The sequence below is a fragment of the Ammodytes marinus genome (genome assembly GCF_949987685.1).
Source record: "Ammodytes marinus genome assembly, chromosome: 20".
Lineage (NCBI taxonomy): Eukaryota > Metazoa > Chordata > Actinopteri > Uranoscopiformes > Ammodytidae > Ammodytes > Ammodytes marinus.
This window is the reverse complement of record NC_137224.1, coordinates 3,567,776-3,594,555: the sequence shown is the minus strand read 5'-3', so window position 1 is coordinate 3,594,555 and position 26,780 is coordinate 3,567,776. Positions and strand designations below refer to the sequence as shown.

The 26,780-nt window shown below is 40.4% G+C and overlaps 2 protein-coding genes across 2 annotated transcripts in view; one reads left to right on the top strand and one right to left on the bottom strand.

Annotated features, from left to right (window-relative positions):
* The window catches only part of etv4 (ETS variant transcription factor 4), a 44,097-nt gene extending 30,224 nt beyond the window's left edge, over positions 1-13,873 (top strand). Inside the window, exons 6-12 of the mRNA XM_080048623.1 lie at positions 488-673; positions 1,214-1,632; positions 6,558-6,626; positions 7,810-7,857; positions 9,992-10,164; positions 12,563-12,664; positions 13,245-13,873. Of these exons, the coding sequence (XP_079904749.1) occupies positions 488-673; positions 1,214-1,632; positions 6,558-6,626; positions 7,810-7,857; positions 9,992-10,164; positions 12,563-12,664; positions 13,245-13,496 (1,249 nt within the window). The 3' untranslated portion in view covers positions 13,497-13,873. The remainder of the gene's footprint in view (positions 1-487; positions 674-1,213; positions 1,633-6,557; positions 6,627-7,809; positions 7,858-9,991; positions 10,165-12,562; positions 12,665-13,244) is intronic.
* Positions 13,874-14,183: 310 nt separating this feature from the next.
* On the bottom strand, positions 14,184-26,662 carry LOC307266567 (ATP-dependent RNA helicase DHX8-like). The gene is made up of 23 exons (XM_080048621.1): positions 26,543-26,662; positions 26,302-26,387; positions 26,133-26,199; positions 25,904-25,986; positions 25,346-25,443; positions 24,536-24,883; positions 23,929-24,073; positions 23,213-23,404; positions 22,657-22,744; positions 22,448-22,545; positions 21,859-22,006; positions 21,486-21,667; positions 20,922-21,116; positions 20,460-20,645; positions 19,823-20,033; positions 19,158-19,339; positions 18,612-18,752; positions 18,134-18,289; positions 17,056-17,193; positions 16,721-16,849; positions 15,998-16,194; positions 15,355-15,534; positions 14,184-14,819 (listed from the first exon to the last, which is right to left on the bottom strand). The coding sequence occupies exons 1-23, from the start codon at positions 26,643-26,645 to the stop codon at positions 14,600-14,602; spliced, it is 3,573 nt and encodes a 1,190-aa protein (XP_079904747.1). The 5' UTR covers positions 26,646-26,662; the 3' UTR covers positions 14,184-14,599.
* Positions 26,663-26,780: the final 118 nt, after the last annotated feature.

The window sequence follows — 26,780 nt, the reverse complement described above, 5'->3', positions numbered from 1 at the left end:
AATTCTGTTAATCTCAAAAACCTTTACTTTTATAATACTGTATTTTACTATTCTCAATAACAACAGTTATCCTTGTCCAAAGACCAAGCTCTGGTCAGCCATCATGCATAAGTCAGCACATCTCAAACACTGACCGCATGCTATTGACCACCAACTAGTAAAACAAGCATCCCTGCCTAACCCTGCTGTAACATGAGCATTTCTACATAGAGGCCTATCCTAATGACTGTCTTGTACGTGTCTTACATGATCTTATATTATCTATTTTAGACTGTAAAAATATTTCAGTAGCTTATTTGGGGTTCCCGTTTTCAGGCGTCCTGCATTGCCCTATAAAGTGTATCATGAAATAATTTGTAATGATATGTTGATGATTTCTGAATAAAACTGAAACTAAAAAATCTAAATCAAAATACATTTGTTAAAAAAATGGCGGCATGTTCTAATGACTAACTTGTACGTATTTTTATCCTATCTGATCTTCCAGTGCCTATGAGCAGAAGCGAGCAGCCGGAGGGGCTAAGAGCTCCTGCCCCGGGACGCCCATGTCCCCCATGCAGCAGCAGCATTACTCCCCCAAACCTGCCACGGCCGGACGGCCGGACGCCGGATACATCAACCCAGCCGCCGCCTCCCAACCACTGCCTAGCAACAGTTACCCCATCAACGCCAGGTGACACAACAACTGACATAAGCCTTATAGGCTAGCAGCAGCTGTGAATGACATTTTAAAATTGCTTTAAAGGAAATCATATTATTCTCTGGAGAAGGGAGGGGTTTGTAATCACTTGGTAGTTATTTGATTACCTTAACCCCTAACCCTCAAGCTGGTGTTGTAAAAACACTACCGATTTTCTCCAAAGGGGGTGCTAGAATTATCAAAAATGTAATGTTCCTCGTAGCTACTTTAAATAATAAAATTCTTATGAGAAAAATTTAAAGAAAAATGCTTCCAACGCTTGTTGTCAAGAATTTTTATTTCAGCGCACACACAGTTCAGACAGGTAGCAGATCATGAAGACATATTCCTTGAGTTTGACAAAAAGTGATTTCGACAACAAGCGTTCTCTAGAATCACTGACCGAACCTGTAATGCATCCTTAATACATCCTTGTATTTAAACTAAGAACACACTGATACTATTGTACAGTTTGATATTGCATTGACTTGTATCTGAAACATTCAAATTAACCTCTTATATCTCGTTGTTCAGTTCCAGGTATCAGGGCCCTTCCGGAGAGCCCATGTGCCCTCAGTTCCCCCCCCAGGGCCAGGCCTTCCAGCGCATGCCCTCTGCCCCAGCGGGAGGGGCCGGCGGTGGGGGTCCAGGCGGAGGAGGAGGGGGTGGAGGTGGAGGTGGAGGTGGTAACACTGGTGGTTACCACAGGCAGCACTCTGACCCGTGCATGCCCTACCTGCAGCAGAGCTTCAAGCAGGAATACATCGACCCGCTGTACGAACGGGCGGCTCACATGGGGGCTGGACATGGGCACGGACCTCACGGGCACGGACCTCACCCCCACACCCACCAACACCCCCATCCACACCAACACTCACACCCCCATCCACACAGGTTCCCACCCGCCCACATGATGGTCAAACAGGAGCCCACAGACTACACCTACGAACCTGGTGAGTGAGAGTCAATAAAGTCACCATATTAGAAACATGAGGATGAAGGAGTAAGTTAGTTTTTGCTTTTGAATAAGGAAAAAAAATACTCTCAACTTCAGCACAAGAAGAGGATATTCAATTTACTCGCAAGGTTACTGAAGGTCGAGAGATACGAAGAATTGCTCATATATATATTAGCATGTTTTAGGTTTAGGTTTCTTAAACTTGTAGTGTATGGGTGAGGTAATATTTACATTTGTGGAAAGGGTTAGGTATAATAAGCTCAAACTTCAGCCCACACCTTTTGGCCTTTTTTTCTGTCCTTTGAAATCAAATGCTAATGTGTATCGCTTATTGTGTGTATTTCGGATGGAAACCGGTTCATATGGAGCTAAATAAATTACCACTACGAAAGGCATAGAGAAATCAGCTTCATCTCAACTGTGTGGCAGAATACAAATGTAGCACATACAGTATGTGAACTGTGTGTAACCACAAGGTTATTTCTAAGGATTATTCGTCATTACAATCTGCCCTTTTTTCTTTTTAAGTCCCTTTGAAGACCAAACCCTCCCCAGTGAACACGCACAGTTAACTCAAGAACAAAATGTCCAAAAGGCAAAACAAACTTCTTCAATGTATCTAGACGGCTCTACCCGCCTCCAAAACCCCTCCTTTCAACCCTCTGACACTCCGAAGAAAAGAAAAAAACGTATTTTCTTCTGTAGCTACACTCCTCCCTCCCTTCTTCTTTCTCTGAGAGAGAGAGAGAGAGAGAGAGAGAGAGAGAGAGAGAGAGAGAGAGAGAGAGAGAGAGAGAGAGAGAGAGAGAGAGAGAGAGAGAGAGAGAGAGAGAGAGAGAGAGAGAGAGAGAGAGAGAGAGAGAGAGAGAGGCAGAGGAATTTCATTGAGAAAATGGAGGGCACTGGAAAGCCTAGAGTCCCTGGTGGAGTGCTCCGGGGTTTCAGGTTGCACTTGCGGCTTCCTTTTTCTGCAGGCAAATGAACTCATAATGGAAAAATGAGCGTGGCCACAGTAACCCGAACCTCTCACTGGCCAGGCTCTGTGTGTGTGTGTGTGTGTGTGTGTGTGGGTGTGTGTGTGTGTGTGTGTGTGTGTGTGTGTGTGTGTGTGTGTGTGTGTGTGTGTGTGTGTGTGTGTGTGTGTGTGTGTGTGTGTGTGTGTGTGTGTGTGTGTGTGTGTGTGTGTGTGTTTCTGAGGGGGGGTTATGGGGTGGAGTGGCCAGATCAGGCGCTTTTAACAACAAGCTCAACCACTGGAAAGCACAGAAACCATGCGTTGCCAAGTTTGCCTTTTACAAGCGACGTTGGGCTTTTTCTTTTTTCTTAAGTCGCTTACAACAAATATTGGTTGTCGTGGGTTGCGTTGTTGTTTTTTCCGCCTTGTTTCTTATGTCCAATGGCTTTCTTCGGTGTCGCTGCCTTTGCTCTACATGAGGTTGAGTGAGTCATTATCATGGATTTGCCTAAAGAAAAATCTACAAAAAAAACTACAACAATTATCAAAACTGTCACTGTAACATTAACTACCTTCCAGCAACAATAATAATGCAGAAGCTAATACTTGTTGCTTCTTTTGGGCTTGATTTCATAGGCCTTGTTACTTGTTTTTTCTTCTTTTTTTTTGCGAGATCTGGCAACCCAGACTTGAAAGCACAGAAACCAGTTTAAAACGGAGTGAGAAATCTAACACCCCACATACATTGTGTCCTCCTCATTCACCTGCATTAGGACTGCTGTTGAGATTCCCATAGGTCCCACATGCACATTAGTGAATGATTACAGTACAATGGCATTGCCCTACAACACTGAAACCAGCACACATTATGCATGTTAAAGCTCTATGTAAGATTTTCAATTTGAATAAATTGTATTAAATATAATTTGTCACTGGCATTTTGTCCACAATAACCATTCCAATTAAATCTGACTAAGACGAGACTAGTCATATTTTTTAAATACTATTTAGAATGTCTACTGTCTGCCATCTGAATTTGCACCGGAATCACGCAGGCACTCAATGGGAAATTTATTAATTTACTAGTGACCAAAATAAAAACTAAAACTTGCTTTGGATAAGTATTCGGGAAATGATTTAGACATGGCAGAGCAGACAATAAAGACAAACCACAAATTCCTGTTACAAAGTTACGCAGTACAGCTTTTTTTTTAAGGGCGACCTATTTTTTTTTTTTACATGCTCTATGTTTTCATACCTGCACCTTTTGATAGGGCGACCGGATAGCTCCGTCTAGGGATCTCACAACCTTGAGAGAGAGAGAGAGAGAGAGAGAGAGAGAGAGAGAGAGAGAGAGAGAGAGACAAATGAGAATGTACAAAAGGATGTTTTTTTTAGGATAAGTGCTGGCAGTTGGAGGAGGAGGAGACAGTTGAATTTGGTGGAGTTTCCTCAGTGAATGTCCCACTGCAGACTTGAAAGATCAAAAGTTTATCATTCGTTTGTAGACAGTTATACAACACACACAGACACAGCACTTCTCATGAATAATACAGCCTGAAAGATTTCACTCTATCCTCTCTAAAAGCTATAGTGCGTAACTTTTTCATATGTCAATAACGGTCACATTCCTCATGGGGGGGGGGCGACTTAAGTTATGCACGATTTACAACTAGATGTTTGGTGAACGTACCTGGCAATAAACCTTTTTGATTGTATGATACACACTGAATACAGCCTTTTAAAAAGCAGCCTAGAATTGTGTTTATGAAACAAAAAGAAATGTATACGACATAATTAAAACACATTTGTTTTCTAAAAGGGCTTAGTCACAGGATTATGACTGAGTACAAAACAACAGTCTGATTAAGGGACCTTTATCCACCACCATTTAAAATGAAGTAGCGTGCTGTATACACGCTATAATATAGTTTCTTCCAGGCCGTTAATTGGATAATTTGTGTTTAAAAAGCTTCTTGAATGAACTCACCCTGCAGTCACAAACACAGGTATTAATACTGTTTACAAAGGAACCGCTGCCTCATTGGCTTCAATGATTGTTGTTTATTTGCCGCTGATTTATAATGCCACTCATTTAATTCCACTCCCAAACCGTAAGGTCATGAAAAGGTAACGTAGCATACAATAGATGTGTGTATTGAAGTACATAGCTATAGCGTGTATAGACAAACTACGCCTGTGTTTTTCTGTTTAATTTCACAATGCGAACAATGGCCGTCCAAATGACATATGACTATACAGTCTAATTTTTTTTTAAAGCAGCTTAAAGGAATGAGCCTCCCTAGTTTCACATACAAACACATAAAAACTGGCATTCCATCGCTCAATCACTTGCTATTGTGTCGCTATGAAAAGACACAAAATCACAAAATGGTCGCCCCACTTAAGTACACAATGAACCCCCCGGTTGCTCTCACACACAACCCAATCTACCCATCAGTCCCCTTGCTGCCAGACATATTATTTACAGTGTGATCGAGTGGCCTGCTGCTTTTTTAGAATGAAGGGTTTTGATTTTCCCCCCAATGGGCATCTTATCACAGTGGCTGTATGTGCTGCAGCTGCATTCTCAGTGAGTGAGTCACGGCCAGAGCCAGAGGCAAAACCAACGAACGAACGAACAAACTGCACCTTTTTCAGTGTTGTTATGCCTCTTAGCTTAGTCAGGTTCACACAGTTCATTCAGACAGACGGATGAAAAACAGACAAACACATATAGAGGAAAAAGTCTGGGACACGCCCTTGTTTTTTTATGCACAAAGAGACAGATTGAAATAGAACGGATATGATATAAGGCTTTCTGAATCAGTGACTTATGGTAAAGGTGCATTATGCAGTTTCAAGGGAGGGGTGTTGGTTAGTTAGTTTACAAAATATATTTTCTCTATATGGAATATAGTATTGAATATTTCTATCATCATAAATCAAAACTAAATTATTTTGAAGAACCTGGAACCAACCTTAAGACTAGAATATGTTTGTGAACCAAACTGTGGGCCCTGCTGCTGTAAACAACGACAGTGAAACACTCACTTTTACGGTAGCTTTTTTAATTTCAAACATTGCTCTAGGGATCCAAAGTATTTCAGTCTGTTTTTAGAGTAAACATTAGAAAATGTTCACTTCTCTGACACACCAAAAGTTACACAGTGCACCTTTAAAATCACTTCTTAAAACCACATTTGTATGTGCATGTGTGTCCTCTGTCAAATCACTTGTCACTTGTTTTTAAAGGGTCCTATACATATAAAGTTATTCCTATTATTAGATACAAAAGGTGAGCTAGGCAGTTAACAGGATGTGGTGCACAAAACTTGGCAAGCGTCCTCACGTTGCAAAAGTCATTATATTACATGAATGTGCTTTACATATGTTCAAACTTGCCCGGGAGAAATGTATCTTGAAGGGTTTATGAGGAAGGGATATTAAAAAATCTATTTTTTTTTGGGGGGGGGAAGTGCTCCGTAGTCCTACAGCATTTTAGGAGTCAGTCAATGATGTGGCCAGATAGAGTGCAGACACTGTATACTGTAGCACTTCTTCTCGGGCCGGGGGTATAAGGCACTCGCTCACGGGGCCTAAAAATACCACCACAGACAAGAGAAGTTGATATGATGAATGCTGGGTTTGTCCTTGCAATGCTCCCGGGGTGATATCCAGCTAAAAAAAATATCCATACAATACGGCCATGCATTCGAGCTGATACCGGCGGGCTTAGTAAGCAGTTTGTTTTCTAAGATTTGATTTACGAAAAGTAATTATTCTTTCACAATTAACCCCTTAGGAGCTGGCTTTTCGGCACACATGTACTTTTTCAGTTTCCGGGCAAATTGGGAAAAAAAATTGTGGATATAGAGATTGATTGTTCATTGTGTTTTATCACTGTTGCAATACACTTAATTTTGACCTTATGATATGTGTGTGTGTGTGTGTGTGTGTTACAGATGTGCCTGGATGTCCCTCTATGTACCACCACAACGAGGGCTATCCAAACGCCCAGCACAGCAATGAAGGTCATTTGAATTTATTTATTTTTTGTAGCATTTCCTGTTTAACTTTGACTGTATTACAACCTTCATATTTTGCCTGTTTTGAGAACTGCCGCTGCAGATTTATAATTGCTTTTCAGTTGAATATTTCAGAGTAATTTCAATGGCTTTTTAATTATTTTTTTCCAAGATTACTCTCCGATTTACAATTGAACTAGGACAAACTGAAATACATGTGTTGCTATAAAACATTTGTCTATAGTTAGATTACAAGTTTAAAGGAGAGTTGAGCTGTGCACTATCATTAATAAAAATCCAACTTTTCAATTGAACAAAAAAACTACAAATGAACTGACGAATAAAAAATAAATGGAAAAACATTACAATTGCATGTTTCAAATCACATCCTCTCCAATGCGTTATAGAAGTCAAACTTATTTCAACTAAACCAAAAAAAACAGCAATTTACTCAAAACTGGTACAATACATGTCTCCAATTGCCTAAACAAGTTCTCTCTGGTACATGTTACTTTTGTACATTTGTCCCTGTTCAAATCAAGTTAAATTACATTATTACATTATTGCTACTGCATGTTTCAAATCACCTCTCTCCAATGTTTTATCTACATGCTAATGCCGGTTGGAGCTCTGCGGTCATTGGCTAACCGGCGTAGCGTTGCCCATGTTGCTATTGGCTAGCCCGGGCCGTGTGTATGTTTCCGTTGGCAGACGTTCTCTCCTCACCCCTGCCTCAAGAATCCCTGAATAAACATTAAACTCCTGGAAAAAAAAAACACGCAATTTCCCCAGTGAAAAAAGAAAAAAAAAACAATCCTTCCCCTTCACTCGTATTGTTTGTGAGACCATTTTGAGGCAATTCAAATTCTCATGTTCAGCATACAAGAGACTTAAAATGACTCCTAAAAGAAGGACTTCCCTAAAAATGGCTGCAAAAATCGAAGTATCTTTCAAATTTTCCCTTTTCTTCCCTGGTTCTGAAGTGCTCTGGTCTACACACGTAAGACTGGAGTGCACACTTACAGGCTTAACAAAGTATCCAACATGTGAAAAGATCCTTGTATTTTGGTCGGGATGGGATTCAAAACTTGGCACAGATCCCAAAATGAACCAACCTAGTTTGTGCTGGAGATCAAGGCCTCCTTCGAAAACTCACACACACAATTCTCCCTTTGTTTCTCTCCACCAGGCTATCTGTTTGAAAACGACTCCCGTGTGGTGCCGGAGAAGTTCGAAGGTGAGCTCGCTGTAACCATAATACTGTACATCTGCATTCACACACAGGCTGCATTCCAAATCGTATACCTTTTTTTTCTATTCTACATACTACAGCTGATCATGAAAAGTATCTAGTAAGTTAGCATGTAGTAGGCTTACAATTGGGATGTACTTTTACTTAATTATTACATCATAACAATGCGCCCAAAAGCATGCAGATTTCCACACTAAAAATCACAACCGAATGTAGTATGGGAATCCGAGTATTTTTAAGCATGCTGCATCTGACCACTTGAATTGGGACATCCTAAATATTTTTCTAGCATACTAAATAGCAGGGAAGTATGGGGAAGTATGGGGAAGTCGGAGTTACAATTGCCTTTCAACTGCAAACCACTCGGGCGAGGTGTTAGTTGAATGACAGCGTGTATGGGAGAGAAACCCTATAGCCGTACAGTCACCTACTTCAATCTCTATTCATGACCTGTTGTCTAAAATCCACGTCAGGGATCATTGTGTAAGAGCTACATATGGGTACATGGTGTATTCAAAAGCTTAGTTGGAGGGTTAGGTTTCTCCACACTCACACACACACACACACACACACACACACACACACACACACACACACACACACACACACACACACACACACACACACACACACACTCTGTTTCCCATGGTGTTGGTTGATTGACACTAAGGTAGATTGAGTGGACAGCCCGAGGGTGTCCGCACTGGTTGAACTAGTGAGGTGTGCAACGTTTGAAGTCTGCAGTAACTTAGCTGAGTTTCTCGAGTTCCAACACTTGTGTTCTACATATCCAGTGACCGGTAAACAACCCACAACCAAACACGAACGAGTGTCCGTTTACCTACACGTAACGTTGCTTCACACAGTATCAGGGATTATCTATTTGTTTTTATTTCCATCCCAAAGTAGTATGCATTTTGCTTTCCAAATCGCATACTCTTTCTTTTTTCTATTCTACACACTACATCGAACCGTAAAAATAATCTAGTTGGGACATATTTGACTTCTTTATTTCATGATAACACATCGCACCTTGAACTTGCCTCTTTCTTATACAGTACAGTATATCCGTAGCATTGCTGGGTTTTTTTTACTCTGAGGCTAACTTCTGGTGTGCAGTGGATTGTGGGTCAGAATCACCCAAAAAGCTGCTGATTTCCACACTAAAAATCACGCCCGGATTTAGCAGGCATCTGGGGATGTTTAAGTATGCTGCATATGTCCACATGTATTGGGACATCCTAAATATTTTTCTATCATACTAAATAGCAAGGAAGTATGGGGATTGGAATGCAGCCATCGTTTCAGAATATGTACCTCCTCTGTATTACCTTCTATTTCGTCTCTGTGCCCTAAAATGTCGACCAAAAAACGTTCCTATTTCCGTCTCAACCAAACACGCTGTTGCCATTTTAGTGGTCAATTTGATAAGCCGTTGTTAATGAGGATTTGATTCGGTTTACGTCAGTATGCAAACATGAAACAATCAAGATAAGACCTACTGGCCCCATTAGAATTCAGAGCCTTCCCAGCTGTTATTAGTCAAAATGCCCTTGTTAGTGCGTGTATAATAGAACTATTTTTAGGCCCGATTTTTTATCGATTGAATGTTAATGGCTTGATGCAAATTGATGTGCTGAAAATATATCAAATATCATATTAACTGAGCTGAGGTTAGACCTAGAGGTGGAATGTAACTAACTACATTTACTCAATCAATGTACTTAAGTACAAGTTTAAGGCACTTGAACTTTACTTGAATATCTTCTTTTCATGTTATTTCATACGTCTATTCCACATAAAATTAGAGGGAAACAAATAAAAAATTCTGCATACGAAATATATGAAAAGTTTATAAAATACCGTAGGCTACCACTGTCCATGAATATTTTGTAATAGTCATTTTTAATGGAAATATGCCAAAAATGCCATGGTTACAGCTTCTCAAATTTGAGAAATATACTTTTGATAAAGTAAAGGATCGGAATTCTTTCTCCACCATAAACCACAGCGCAACTAAAGTAACTTAAGGTCCACTGTGTAATGTAAAAATATTTTGACTTGTGCTTTCGTAGCCCATAAACATATTGACCCTGTATATCTCCTGTCTCTGTCCCAGGTGAGGTGAAGCAGGAGGGGGGAGGAGTGTTCCGGGAGGGCGCCCCCTACCAGCGCCGTGGCTCCCTGCAGCTCTGGCAGTTCCTGGTGGCTCTGCTGGACGACCCCGGCAACGCTCACTTCATCGCCTGGACCGGACGGGGCATGGAGTTCAAACTCATCGAACCGGAAGAGGTACAAAGCTCCCTGAATGCATCTTTACTCTAACCAATACGTTTTTTTTTTACACATGATTTGGTCTTTTACTGGAGGAGCCAGTAAATCTATTGTGTTAGGCTGAGACTTTGGTCAATCAGGCAAATACAGTTACGAACATACTTCAATTATTGTATTTAATCAAAATCATAATATGACTATGACTGCAATTTTCAAATTGGACGAGGGTGCGATATTTAAAATTTAAAATTATGGCGCTGCATAGATGTCCTGCCTACATTACTATTCTACAAACTTAAGAAAACGTCTTTGTTTGGCAGAAAAATCACACCATAATCATTTAATGTTGTCAATGAAAATGAGAATAATCTACATCTTATATCGCAAATCAAATCGCAATTGCAATATCAGTCACAATAATCGCAATAAGATATTTTTTTTCTAAATCATGTAGCCATAGTGCACAGGCTCTTTCACCTGCATATCTGAATGAAATGGATACAATTGATCAGAGCTCCGGCACTATGTTTAGTTGGTATTACGGTACAGCTTGTTCCCAGATAGTGGAGAAGTGTTGATAGGGATCGTGACGTTAATATAAATCTGATAGGGGACAGCAGCAGCACACGGGAGTTATTCTGGGAATTCATTTATATGTTAGCGGAGTTTAGAGGCGCTATACCGAGATTAGAGGCGATTTGGACGTGAGATTTGTCCACTTTGCTCACAGGTCTATTCTGTGATCCATCTTCCATTAGACCCCCATTCATTATTCAACACGTGAAACGAGGGATTGATAAATGAAGGACAAGTGCTATCACAGAATCATCCAACACCCCACCTCCCTCTCCCTCTTTCTCTCTCTCTCCCTCCCTCCCTCGCCTCCTCACATTTCGATACTCGAGACATTTCCGTGATGTTTAAAGCTATAGTGTGTAACTTCTGTCGCACATGAGTCATTTGCATCTACATGATCGCACATAGATTTGATATCTTCTGCTGTATACGTTCAGGATTTTTCTTAACAGTACAATCAACCACTGAAACATTTCTTGAGTTTTGTGGAGCTTATAGGTTTCATCAACTATGTCAACTCGTTTGGCCATAGCTTGAATGTTACCTCCATTCATTTACATGAAAAAGTTACGCACTACAGCTTTAAGTGTGCAATTTGATTGGAGGCATCTAGACACAGCCATTTAGGTGGGTGGGTGGGGAGCTGCCTGGGTCCACTCCACACTGTGTTTTCCATTATCTTCTTTACTGTACATTAAAAATGAATGGGGTAAGAGTTTTACAAGAGCAATTAGGGCTGAGAGCACACTCAGAGATCAAACAGGGGGGCTGCTGGGGTTTGATGGCCACTGTGGGATACAACCTGTCTCTTCCTGAGTCATGAATCTGGGCACGACCCCCCTCCCCAACCCCGCCCCCATAGCTTTACTGTTCCTTCCACTAGCTCAGATGTTTGTCAACACAAAGACGCAAAATCACTTGATTTACTTCCCCTTTGCCTGTGTGGGGTTTGCAAGAGGCTAATTTACTATCAGAGTTAGTGGTCCTTTAACAGCTGAGAGTTCAAGAAAAATATATGGGGGTGGGGGGGTTGCAAGTGTATTTCAAGGCCCCCCGACCGAACTCTGACAACCAGCCATGACTCTCCTGTTTCACGGCGAACACTGTGGGACTCTGGTTGCATTCAAGTGGTAATGGGTTACATAAAAAGGAAGTGAATCCACATGTGGGGACTCGCCCTGGCTGAGGCATGTTGTTGAAGAGTAGAGGAAGGCTTTAATTTGCCTCCGAGGACCCCTAGTGGTCACAGTGTGGAAATACACACAACTGTGTCTAATTATGATTCTTAAGGGATATGAAGAGAAAAAAAAAGGAAACGCTGACACAAACAATTCTCCTCTGTTGACGTGTCACTTGAGGCAGACTTACTGTAGTCCAAAGCCCTTTAAGCACATGCATATAACAACACTGGTGCCTTATTTAAAAAGGTGCACTATTCAGTTTGGGATTTGTTTACATTTGCAGAGCCTTGAGTTAGTTAACAATACATATTTTCTCTACATGTAATTCTTAGTATTACATAATTATATCATCATAAATCAAAATAATTTTGAGGCACCTGGAACCAAACTTAAGACTAGAGTATTTGTATATAACTGTGGGCCCTGCTGCTGTAAACAACAACAGTGAAACAGTAACTCTTCAGGAAGCTTTCTAACTCCAAACTGTGTTCCAGGGATCACATTTGCCTTTGAGGAAAGTTTGTTTGCTCCGTTATCAGAATACCTAAGACAATGTTCACTTCTCTGACACACCCAAAGTTACACACTGCACCTTTAAATGAACCTCGGAGCTGCAATATGACAGAAGTGTAACCACAGCGATGCGTCTTCTCCTGCAGGTTGCCCGGCTGTGGGGAATGCAGAAGAACCGTCCAGCCATGAACTATGACAAGCTCAGCCGCTCTCTGCGCTATTACTACGAGAAGGGAATCATGCAGAAGGTACAGAACACACATTTCATATTACAAGATTCATTACTGTAACAGTTGTCCTTATGTTGAGATATGATGGGCTTTGAACATTACCAGTAGTTTGCTAAAGTGTTTTATCCTCATAGTCATAGTATGGTAATGCAACAGGTTCTCTTGTATAAAAGTATGGAACCACCTTCCTTTATAAGGGGTTGCTAAGTTGTAATTAAAAGTGAAGTCAGTGATTCTATGTGCTTGTAGTCAAAATCAATGAATATCTCCTCACAATCCCATGCAATAGCCTAGTCTCTGTAAACGGGTATGTAAACCAAAGCGGCCCACAGTCAATGACAACATGCCCGTTAACAGAGCCTAGGCTGTTTTCAGATATTCACTGATTTATAGAGAAAGTGATGCAGACCACAAGCATTCTCCAAAAAAATCACTAACGCCACCTTTAATCAAAATGTGTCAGATAGTAACACAGTTTTGAGTGCAGATCTGATGATTTACTGGCTATCAAAACAGTCGATTGTGTTTTGAATATTATACATTCCTATCTGACTCAACCCCTAACTCTCTCTCTCACTCTCTCTCTCTCTCTCCCCAGGTGGCAGGCGAGCGCTACGTTTACAAGTTTGTGTGTGAGCCGGAGGCGCTGATCTCTCTGGCGTTTCCCGACAGCCAGCGGCCCAGCCTGAAGGCAGAGTTTGAGCGCTACGTCAACGAGGAGGACACTGTGCCGCTGTCCCACCTGGACGAAGCAGTGCCCTACAACACCAACACAGAAGCAGCAGCCCCCAACCACCCGCAAACCATGGGCCAGCAGCAGCAGCCCTACTCCAAAGGCTACATGTACTAGAAAAATAAAGCCAGACCCCTATAACCTCACCTCACCCATCCACTTTCCTTTTTTCTCCTTCCGAAAAAAAATAAAATCTACAAAATCTTCCTCTTGTACCATCCCATCAAAATACACAACCCCGAAAATTACCCATCATGCACCTCTTGCACATGCCCACCAACACCCACCAACCACCATCACCCCATCCACTTGTATATATAAGGCTATGGTGTTCTTTCTTTTGTTTTTGTTTTTTAAATTAATCTCATTCGGGATGATTTTTTTTGTTTTTTTGTTTTCAAAGAGCTGCATTCCTCTCACACATCTGAGGCCTGTTCAATCCATACAAAGACATGACTGTGGTTGAAGAGATATTGCTTAATAAATACCCATAATAAGACCCAAACTGAAGTCTGGACTAATCTTTTTAATGTATTTTTTCTAATTGGTGGCATGTTGTTGGGTGATATTTTTACTATGTGTGATTATAACACAACGGTGCAGGCTGTTTGAAGTTTGACATTTTAGTCTTAAAGGTGCAGTGTGTAGAATGTATTGGCATGTTTCAGACAAGGTAGAAATGGAATATAACATTGATTCATTACATAAAATGACTATAAAATCACACATGTTTTTAATATAGTGGGTGTGTCTGCCAGATTTGCCAATATCAATGTAGAAAAGACAGACAGGGGCAGCAGAAAATAGAGAGTTCAACCTGTGTTTATCTGTTACCACGAAAAACAAACACCAGGATTGCAGTTTAAAAGAAAACAAATGCAAAACACCTATATTTTCAACATTTCATAGAAAATACAATATAGGATATTATGTTGACCAAGTTATGTGACATAATCTGATACTGGTACTGACAGATGTAACAAAGCAAAAATGTAAGTAATATAGTAGTATTAAGATCAATTAATGTGATAAAACAAACCACAAAGACGTTCAATTAAGGATGAATTACCCTTGGTCTGGTTGCAGGTTTGGCTTTACCCAAACAAAAATAAAACATAAACCCAGAGTGTCTTTCTAAGCCATTTTTTGACCCAGTTAGTGTGTTTATCCACCACCTAGTTTGTCCACCTGGTTTTTGAGCGTAAGGCACAGGAGATCTCCTAACGTTTTCTGAAAGCGCGGGAGATCCTCCATGCGTTGGGTTCCTCGTAGCGGTTGTAAAGCGGTTCTAGTTTCTGCATTCTCTTCACTTTGCTGAGACGTGTGGGGTCTCCCACCCTGTAGAAAGCAGGGGCAAACTCCACCAGCCAGCGAGGGTCGATGGTGGTCACCTCTCTCATGTACTCCTTAGTGGTCAGGACCAACTCATGGTACACAAGCCTGTAAGGGAAAGAACAAGGGCAAAAATATAGTTGATAAGGATATGGATCTGCAGTTAACAATTAATCGATAATGAAGCTGAAATTATAAGTCATTCAAACAGGTAATCAATCAACAGAAAAGTAATCTGTAACTTTTCTTTGTTATTCAAGACCATATGATGAACGTTAGCGGTTTTCAGCTAACGTGTGAGCATTTGAAGCTTCTCTGAATATCTTTGAGTTTGGGACTAATGCGGTCCTTTTTTCTTTTGCAGATAATACAATAAACAGATTTTTTAGGGAAGATAACCTAAAAGATGTATACAATCAATCAGTGATAAATCCTTTTCAAAGGAAAATGTTTTTTTAGATTTATTGATTATTCATTTGAAAGAATTCAGGAAATAGTGAAAAGTGCAGTAAAAAAATAACTATACACATATTTACCAGGGAGAAAACAACAATAACAACTGAACATTAGGCTCAAATAATGTTTTTGGGACGTGGACTAAACTTTAAACTCAGACAAGTTATGTACTTAAATCCGTCCTTACCATTCTGGCTGTCTGTTGAAGAGCGTGCTGGAGGGGTGCAGGTACACCACCTGCTGGTCGATCAGGGTACGGTAGCCGTCGTGAGGATGTTTCCTCGCACAGTTCCTGAAGAATCCACTGCAGATGGCTTTCTGCACCCGCACTGTAGCTTTACCACAAGACATCACGTCCAGTTTGTGCCTAAGGGAATATTTAGTGATGTTTAATATGTGTATACAGTGCTCAAAATAGGTTAGATATAGTAGAGGTGACAATCCTACAGTCGAATCGTCACAAAATTCTGTTATAAAACAAGGATCATGATATCCTTACTATATGGGGGTGCTGAATATATGATTATACATGGAACATTTGACGATTAGTAAACTATAGGTTAGATTCGACCAATCAGATTTGACTACGTACATTCTTAGTAAGGAACATCCCTTATCTATAGTCTGACTCTAAACTTTGTTGAGGTTAATACTGTATGATAAGTTTCCTCCAAATCTGGCACACATTTAAATACACAATAGCATAATTTTATATAATAATACAATGAATACATTTGCAGTAAGATCTCCTTTCCACAAATATATGAGACAATCACTGAAACACACAGAGATAAATCAAGCAAAGTGGTTGCATTTCACCCAGTAACTACCTGTCCATGATGCTCATCATCTGCTTGCGGATGTCCATGGCTCTCTTGAGGGAGCGGGCCTGGACGAAGTTCTCGAAGCACCAGGGGTTGGAGAACTTGTTGGTCTTCCAGGAGTTATAGACAGAGAGCAGCGTCAGGTGGTCTCCCTCCAACTGGAAGAACTTGGTCTTCTTCTGGTCAGCTAAGGTCTGCTTGTCCTGGAAGTGGAAGGATTTATATCATTTTATATATATATTTTTTTTAAGATAATTTTTTGGCATTTTTGCTTTATTATATGGGTTTTGGAGAGACAGAGTTGAAATGGGGCAAAGAGGGGAAGACATGCAGAGAACTGACCCGGGCGGGATTCGAACCCGGGTCTGCTGCGAGGCCTTCATTTAATATTTTTGATGAAATACTGCGTTTTACGGTGGATTACTAGGGCCATATGAGGAAACATTGAAAAAAGTGTTGCGTAAAATATCTCTATTCTCAATTTCTTTATTTCCTCAAGATAGTCGTTATTCATAAAACCAATTATTCAAAATAACCTAAACAAATATTTTTCAGCTTTACCATGATGTCACCTTAAAATAAATGCTATATCAATATCATTTTTCCAATCAAGGGTTTGGAGAAAACATTCATTCTTATTTTGATCAAGGTAGTTTATGTGCATGTCATGAAAATGTACTGACGTCTAATGTAGTCAGTGTGACTGTGTGTTGTGTATCAGCCATTTACCTTTGGTCTGTAGAAGATGTTCTGAACAGATAACATAGAGACGATGGTGAGCATCTCCTCACTGCAGCCGAGGTGAACCGACATGATCAACATCTTACACAGCATGGGATCCAGAGGGAACTCAGCCATCTAACACACACAAACACACACACACACACACACACACACACACACACACACAAACACACACGGAAATAAAACAAACACTTAGTTCAACAAAAACTAGTGACACAAAAAAACACCAATTCCGTTCACGCACTGCACCTTTAAAACAGGTGTATTATGAATGGGAAAATAAGGCATTTGAAGGTTATAAAGCAACACTGTCTCCTCACCCTTCTCCCCAGTCTTGTGAGCAGGCCTTCATCATCCAGAGAGCCCAGAGTGTAGAGAGACTCCATGGCTGTGATCAGCGTCTCCATCGGAGGAGCGTCCATGAAGTCAAAAGCTAAAAGGTCATTGATGCCCATGGCCTGGTGGAGGAGGCAGAGATTAATGCAAATATTACACAATGATAATAGGGGCAACTGTGGTTCAGTTGGTAGAGCGGGTCGGCCGATGATCAAAGGGTTGGAGGTTCGATCCCCGCCCTGCCACCTGTGTCATGGTTGTTGTGTCCTTGGGCAAGACACTTCACCCACCTTGCCTCGTGTGAATGTCGATAGTTAGCCTGCTATCGGTGTATGAGTGTGTGAATGGTAACGTGTAAATGGGAACAGGTCTCCCTTGCAAAAGAGTCTTCGGACTCAATGGGATTTACCTGTATAAATAAAGGTTAAAAAAAAAAAAAAAAAAAGTAATGCCTAGTAAATGGTAAATGGTAAATGGACTTGACTTATATAGCGCTTTCTAGCCGATTTTCTCAGCCCCAAAGCGATTTACATATCTTACCACATTCACCCATTCATACACACACTCATACACCGATGGTAGAAGCTGCCATGCAAGGCGCTCTCTGAACCATCGGGAGCAATTTGGGGTTCAGTGTCTTGCTCAGGGACACTTCGACATGTGGCGGGGAGACGGGGGATCGAACCTCCGACCCTGCACTCCAGAGGCGATCTCCCTACCCACTTCGCCACTGCCGCCCTATAAATATTTTAATACTATAGTAGAATAAGTCATGAAAATTGGACAGATTGTAAATTTGAATGTGAAAAAAAGATTTGAAAGTGGCTTCAAGCCCATTTGAGATAATCAGGAAGTTGCATCTGTTTTCTAAAAGCAGCTTCATACCACCAGCTGACTGTTTCTATACTAACTTAAGTTCTTCCTGTGTTAATATTCTCCAAGGAGATCAGAAATGTATTTTGTCACACGTTTGTTGAGTTCATTATAGACTAGCTGCTAATCTACATCTTCAATTAGTCAGCGGAAGCCAGTGGTAAAGTGTCAGAGTGACTATCTGTTTACCTTGAGAGACAGCACAGTGCTGGACAGGTTGGTTCTCTGGATCTCAGGCACGTTGGTGGTGAGCATCTCGTCTCTGTAGGCTCTCTCTGTGTACAGTCTGTAACATTTACCTGGACCGGTTCTACCAGCTCTGCCCGACCGCTGTTTAGCCTGGGCCTGAAAACACATCAGAGGAATATGTCAATAAGAGAATTCATAATTATATATTTTTTTTCTTTTCAGTTTTTCAGCATTGGATAAAAACCACTGAGGTAACTAAGAATGTATGATTCTAAAATATAAGAATGTGGGTTTAATCGAAACAGCTCCCTTTTGACTCCCTCTCTTTATACGATAACAAAGTGACTCATTGACACACTTTTTTCTCTTCTTTTTTTCTATCCTGTTTCTCTATGTTGTTTCTTGTATGTTTACTATAATATGTCAAAATAAATAAAAACAGTATGGAAAATAATGAATGTGTTTTTAAATGGCTGACCTGTGATATGGGTGTCACCACTAGCTGGTCGATGCCCGTCTTTGAGTTATAAACGATCTGTTTAACGAAGCCGGGATCCACCACGTAGTAAACTCCATCGATAGTCAGAGACGTCTCAGCGATGTTAGTGGCAATGATGACCTGAAGACAGACACAACAATAAGAGTCAGATTTAAATACTTCTTAAGTGTATGATTTGTTCTGTGTTGAACTTATACAAATTCCAACCTGACCAACCAAAAGGTAAAAATAATTTAAAATTCTATAAAAATTTCAATTAAAAAGCTTTTATTTCACATTATTCACAGTATGTAAGTGTTGTAAAATAAGAGAGGAAAACATTGTTTAATTATTTTTTATATTTTGACCCATAGGCTTAAGTCCAGCACTTCAATGTTATGTTTAAGATGTGTGAGTATTTTTTTTGTTGAGGACAAAACAAGAATTGTATTGAGAGTATTGTGACAATAAATTTTAAAAGAGAAAAATCGTTCACATTTTATCAAGAATTCTAAAGCCTTAATGTTATCCGGTGTATTCTATCACCTTTCTGCTGCCTGCTGGAGCAGGGTCAAAGATCCTGGTCTGCATCTCACTGGGCAGAGCAGAGTAAACTGGCAGAATGATGAGGTCAGGGACGGCCGGTCCCAGGGACTTCATCCTGTCAAACAGGATCTCACAGGCCGTGTCGATCTCCTCCTGACCAGTTAGAAACACCAAGATGTCACCTGGGAAGAGGACAGGGGGGAGAGGAATGTAGTTTAACATGGAAACTCATTTAAATAGATTTTGTCCTGTAGAAAAATGGCTAATTATTATAAAAAAATAAATAGGACTTTTATATAACCGTGTCTGGGACAATAGTGAAGTTTCTCAAATTCAAGGGTGTTTAATGTAGCTACGAGGTACTTTCATTTTGTGTAGATTCTAGCGCCCCAATGGACAATAATAAGGTAATGTTTTACAGTTATGTTCAACGTGTCCTTTCATAACAGTGCGGGAGCGATATACTAGTTGTCAATATCCGGTTAGCCAGACTAGCTTGACGTTAATCGTTTTGTCTAAGATCAGAGAAATCAAACCTGAGCAAAGGCATTAATAATAACTTTATAAAAATAGAATGTTTTTCGCTTACAGGAGAAAAATTTGACAGTGTCGTAAACTTTAAAAGTTCCTTGTAGGCAAAGTAGCAAAGTTAAAGCAAACAGTACCTGGAGGTTCGGTTAGATGGATCTGCATGACAGTAATGAGACCAGCGTCCAGGTAGTCAGTCTCTGGCTCTTTACAGTACAGAACCTCCACGGGGAAAGTTCTGCCCGGGATGGTGAAGATCGGAGCTTCAAAGAAATACTGAGAGAACTTCACCGCGTCCAGCGTAGCAGAGGACACGATCAACTTCATGTCTTTACGTTTCTTGATCGTCTAAACAAGACAGAAAAGAGGAAGTTATCTTCTGTGAAAAAGCAATTTTGTTATGGTCTCTATTGGGTCATTTACTTGTTCTTCAAAAATATTTCATGGTGCATCGTTTACAACATACGAAAGATAATGGTCAAAATGTTATCCCAATATTGACTCTACTTGCATTAGGTGCCATCTGAACTCTAGGCACATGTTTTGGGGATTACATTTTGTGGTTACATATTCGAAACCTTTTATACATTTGTGATAAAACAATTGAATCCAACCCAATTGCTGCTATTTTTGCTAGTTCCCAGTAGATACATAGTCATAATACTCATAACAGCTAACTGTATAGCATTAAACTCACTGACGTTTTTATGTAAAATATATAAATAAAGTATTAAAAAAATATATCATGGTTTGTACTTTGTAGAACGTCAATACCTTCTTGAGCAGACCAAAGAGCACATCAGTGTGGATGGTTCTCTCGTGAGCTTCATCCAACATGATGATGGAATACTGGCTCATGTCGGGGTCCAGCAGACACTCCCTCTGCAACATACCGTGGGTCATGTACTTGATCACCGTCTCTGTGCAGGTGCAGTCCTCAAAACGAATGGTGTAGCCCACCTGGAGGCAAGGCAAGATTAAGGACATTGTACAAGAACTGAAAACTAATTTTAAATGGATAAAAGCTACAGGAAAGAGATAAGGCAGAGACATTAAGTGTATCGTAAATGTAGTTATTCTAGAGTATTGTTTTTTGCTGACCCAAGTTAATACATAATTACTCAGGACAATTTTTTTTTTTAAACAAGGTTTGTCACATGACTTTATTGTGAGCTTGAATAAACTGTTACGGAAAACAATAAATAAAACACAAACATAAAAATAATGATCCCTCACCTCTTGTCCTAGTCGACAGCCGTACTCCTCTGACACTCTCTTAGCCACAGACATGGCGGCCACACGACGGGGCTGTGTGCAGCCGATCTTCCCCCGGGCTGTGTACCCTGCCTCAGCCAGGTACTGAGTGATCTGTGTGGTCTTACCAGAGCCGGTCTCTCCAACTACTATCAGGATCTGGTTGTCATGGACAGCCTGTGAAGAGGGAGAATGCATCTTAAGTTACTGAAGAGATATTAAAAGAACGTTTTTTTTTCTCTTACCTTAAAGACAATACTATGCATATTAACTGTCTGTTTATTGCATTTATTTAAATGCATGTGTTTGTTTTGTTGCATTTCACTGTCTGATATATTTGTAGAGAACTAACCAGGGGGCATTTTTATACATATTTCCTATGCAGGGTTTACAAAATGTGTAAAAAAAAAAGACCCGCTACAGGTTGTTACGTTGGCTCATGTCTAACTTACACCTTTGGGACATCTTATAAATATCAGTTTTTGCTAAAGAATTGAGCCCAATGAACCAGTCGTCCACTGCCCCTCATCTTGCCACTGTTCCTACCTGAATGAGCGGGTCTCTGAGTTTATAGATGGGCAGAGTCTCTCTCTGCTGTATGATGGTCAGCTCAGTCTTCTTGCCGTAGGACACGGTGCTCCCTCCCAAGGTGTGTCTCTTCCAGGCCGGGAGGTCCGGAGGCATCGCGCCGATACCTCGCATGTTAGCCGCTATCTGACGCCCCTCATCTGGAGAGGAAGGGGACAGGGAGACGGCATAAACATTTCAGTTCAAAGCTACTAGTGGAGCAGATAAGGGCTACAATCTTTCAATTTGTGATACAAGCGTGAAAATTGGCATGAGCGGTTTTGAAAAATGACTCAATAAACATAAAAAATTGTAGTATAATAATATAGAAAATTGTTGTCCATGTCCTTACAATCGGGCATGGGGTCGATCCAGTTCTTGTGTAGGCCGGTGGGGATACAGTCCATCTCTGCATTGCGAGCACTTTGCTTCAGCTCTCTCCTCTCTTTAGCCAGAGCGCTTTGCATCATGGCCGCCTGAGACATGGAGCCGTCTGGATTCTAACGGACAAAACAATATAATGTTGGTGTGATGACAAGAGAAATAAGGAGAAAGTGTCAAGAAACTGCATTAGGTCAAACTCTGCTTATTTCAAAATAAACAAAGATAAGTGGTTACACGAGCATCAGCAACTAGACCCGACCCAGAAACCTAAAGTAGTCACTTAACAATGGTAATAGCAACGAAATGAACCATCCCAACGTCAATCAAAACACTGCAGCATCTTTTAACTTTCCTTGTCAACAAGAGGTGACATCAACATGTTTGTATATGCCCATCTAAATTGCTCTGGCTGTTATTGTTCCCCTCATACAGTAGATAATTCAGGTCCACATGACAGAATTTGTTTGACAATGACCTAACAACCTAGTAGCATGCTGCGAAAACAACTCAGACATTTTATTTTGTTAACATAAAGTGCACAAAGTGTGGACATATACCTTTACTATCTTGACCGGGCTCAAGTTCATGGTGAATTTAGTCTGTCCCTGAAGGAACGGAGGCTCGTCGTCCACCAAGTCAATCTCAACTTCCTGATCTGTGGATAGAATGAACATTTAGTATAGTAAAGTATATTGCAGTATGACTTTTCAATTAGCAAAAAAATACGTAAAAATAAAAGTGGTTTTCGAATAGTTTGGAGGTTCACCTTCTTCCTCGTCTATCTTGGGCAGAATTCCCGTCTCCTCGTCAAACTCTGGGAACTCTTCTCTGGGGAGAACGTTGGCCGCGATCATCTGAATGAACACAGACCAGATGGTTAAAGACAAACAGCCAAGAAGACATCAGCCTAAAGGAAGTATTTAAAGGTGGAGCCAGTGATTCTGGAAAACGCCAGTTGTCAAAATCACTTTTTGTCAAAGTCAGTGAATACTGTATCTCTTCATGATCCACTACCTGTCCATACTGTGTGCGCTGAAAAAAAAAAAGAGTGTTCATACACATCTAGGCTCTGTAAACGGGCATGTTGCTAACTATTGTGGCCCCCCCTTGTTGACATACCCTATGTTAACATACCAGTTTACAGAGAGCGAAGGCTGCGTATGAAAACTGGATTTTTTTTTCAGCATGCACACAGGTAGCGGATAGTGAGGAGATATTCATTGATTTTGACAACACATTTTCTCCAGAATCACTGACTCCACCTTTAACTCTTTAATATGTTTCTCTTCTCCTGTCTGTAGCTACGCGTCATATGAACACACCTGTTTAATCTCCCACTTCTCGAGGTCGGTGATCTTGGCGAGGCGTTTGCGTTCCGTGGGGTTCTCCTCCAGCTCCAGCAGGCTGCCCTCGATGGGCCGGTCGGGGTTCCTCATGGCTTCATCCCCCAGAGGAGCATCCAGGTTCCTCCTCCGGTTTGGGTTCAGGTCCTCGCCAGACTCCTGGTCCACATCCTGGAGGCAGGGAGACATGTAACAATGTTAGCAAAACCAATTATTGGTGTAAGTCATATTAAAAAAAATCACATAGCGTTATCCAACTGAAGAAAAAAAATGTGTATCATGTCATCGTCTAAAAGTGGAGTGTAATCAACGTCCATAACTTGTCATACCGACTTCCCCCCTTTTTTGTCTTAATTTGTTGTTGTTTGTTAAATCTAAAAGGTGGATTATAATAAGTCTATATGGTGAACTGTACATTTGTAAGCAGTCATATTGTAAAATAGAATCACTATGCAACAAAAAAAATTGTCTAAAAGTAAACATTTTAAAAAAGTGGAGAAAAATGCATGCACCTCCCCATCACAACTAACTAATCTATAGCCAAGTGTTTTTATGAGTAATATAATTAACAAGGTGGGTAAGCAGAATATAATATTTCTCAATCAGCCGATTACTTTTAGAGCTCCCAAGAACAAAGGATTTGTCTTGTACAAACCATTCTTTCTTTCTTCCTCCATTTTAACCACATAACTCACCTTCATGCTGAGGCTGGCTTTGGTTCCAGTGAATGACAGCACCTTGACCTTGACCTTCTGGCCTTTAGTGACCACATCGGCTACGTTGGCGATACGTCCTTCTTTACGCAGCTCTGACACATGCACCAGGCCCTCCCAGCGCTTTCTACACACAATGACACACACACACACTATAGGTTAGGAGCAGGGTGCAAACAGCAAGATGACATTACTGGCAAAAACTAATCTTAATGCAATAGAGATGCACAAATCCACTATGTTTCAATTCCGATCTGATTCTGAAATCTTTGGTTGAGGTGATATTATGTGAAAGGCTATAAAGGATTAAGTAATCTCTTTTTAGGATTTACAATATAAAAGAGATACGAAAAAAAAAATACAAAAAGTTTTATATGTATTGGAAATTATTGTTTTGAATTGCTTTGAACGCTTTAAAACACAGAAGTTTATCAGAACTTCAACTCCTTAAGAATTTGCCCAACTTTGTAATTTAAAAAAAAATAAAAATTAACGGTTGCATATTGATCACGTACCTATGGTCTTTTAAAATACAATTAAAAAATATTGGTATAATAGCTTTTAAATATGTAATTTAGCATTTACTAACTTGAGCCCCTCCAGTTGAACAAAGCATCCAAACTGCATGATGCTGCTGATCTTCCCGTTGTAGATGTCTCCTATGACGGGCTCTTCAGGCAGAGCCACGGGGTTGTCCCAGCGACGCCCTGGAACTCTCTCTGGGACTCGCTCTTCTTTGTTGGTGTTTTTGTTGTTGTTGTCGTTGTTACTGTCTGTGTGAGACGGTGGATGGTCACTCCAGCGTGAAGGCCGTTTTCTTTTAGGCGGCTCAGGGTTAGAGTCTGCTCCTCCTCCACGCTCTCCTGATCGACTTCTCTTTCCGCCGCCGTTTCTCTCCGCCTCTCGACCTCTGTCATTGTGCGAGGGCTCACCGGACCTGCAGTATAAGAATCGAAAGGATCTTAATATGTACAGTAAAGGCCTACAACTATACTTAAGAAATTATACTTAAAATAAGAAATATGATGTAAAAATATGTTGAGGAGAAAATGGAATTGATTGATTCATTGTCTTTATTTTGAACATGTAAGTAATAAGAAGAAAGTTAAAATAGTAGTGTATGAATAAATAAAAATAAGAGCAAAAAAAACAGACACTTTCCACATGCTTGAAAGGGGATAGTAGGAGGAATCTAGTTGTACCCCTTAAACTAAAATAGTTAAATGTTTCTACCCGTATGTTGCCTGTGTGCAGCAGTTATACAAAGGGAATTACATTGGTGCACTATGTAAGTTTGGGTGTATATCAGAGAAGTGACATTTTTTCGTATATTCTCACGGGAAATTTGGATCCCTGTTTGACGTTAGAAAGCGACCTGAGAAGTTTAAAATGGACCAACCTGTTATCAGAGCTGAAGTTTGGCATGAGCATCTCCAGCTCCTTCATGGCCTCTTCTGCGACCTTCTGATCATCTTTACCTGGGAGGCGCTGTTGAACCTGACAGAGGGAAACATTTTATATTAAAGCTGGGGTATATGATTTCTGATTGGTCAAAGTTAACATGAGCTGACACTTTGACCAATCAGAGCGAGGCTCCGATTCTCTGTTCTCATTGGCTGTTGTCCATTCACTTTTGCACAACTTTGTAGGGACCAAAGAGAACAAGTGGAGCGGTTGAGGTATTTGGATTCGAATCTCTATCCCAACTGATATTTTCTCCCCAAATCCTCCACCCCAGCTTTAATTCAATGATACTAATAAACTCTATTTGTATTGCAAATGTATCAATTATTAATCAACAATTTAATCAACAATACTAAAAAGTACTCACTTTAACTATTTAAAATACAATTGAGCTCATGTAAAAAATGTAATAATTTAGCAATTCTAATTAGAAAAGAAATGGTTAAATCGAGCGTAATCCCTTTTTAATAAAGTGTAATTAAATGAGCCTTACCATTGCCCTCCACACAGGATCGTCTGGTATACCTAACGCTGGAAACTTGTCCTTCAGCTTGTCCTGCTCAGTCTTCGGTTGATCTGTCACATACAACACAGAGAAGTTTTATTTAACAGTAGTGTAAAATAAATGTTACGATATAGATAGATAGATAGATAGATAGATAGATAGATAGATAGATAGATAGATAGATAGATAGATAGATAGATAGATAGATTTTCCGTACCTGTACTTGTAGATGGTGAGGATTGCATTGTATGGATAAGTCGTAGTAAATTGCCAACAAGTGTATCCTGAAAAATAAAGGGATACATACAGTACATATGGGGTTAGTTTTGTGAGAGAACACCAAACATGGACGCTGAGCTATTTGGTGAAGCTAGCTGAAAACTTACTGTAAACTCTGCTCCATTTTTCACCAGAACTGCTTTGAATTCCTCTAATGTTGGGTGTTTTTCAGCCAGACATATGATAAATTCAGCTGCGAAAAACAATTTAACGTTAACGGTTAAGATATACGGGTTAATTTGAACAAGTACACAGTTTCAACATGTTTGTCGATAGGTTGTCAGGTTTGTTCGGTTAGAAACGGTTAGAAATACACGAAAACTACGCTGCCATGTAAAGTTACGTTACCTAAATCCTTTTCGCATATCCCCAGGTGATTTTCCAACTCCGTGCACACCTTGGAAACCAAAGATAAATATTCTAGACGTTGTATTTCGTCCGAAGCAGCCATTTCTGCTGTTTGTGTTTTGACCATGAACCGGAAGTGGCTCTTCTTCTACGTCTGTATTTTGAGTCAAAGAGATGCATTTCAGTGCTGCTGCTGCCCCCTACAGGTCGACAGGCACATAACGGGATTTACCCACGA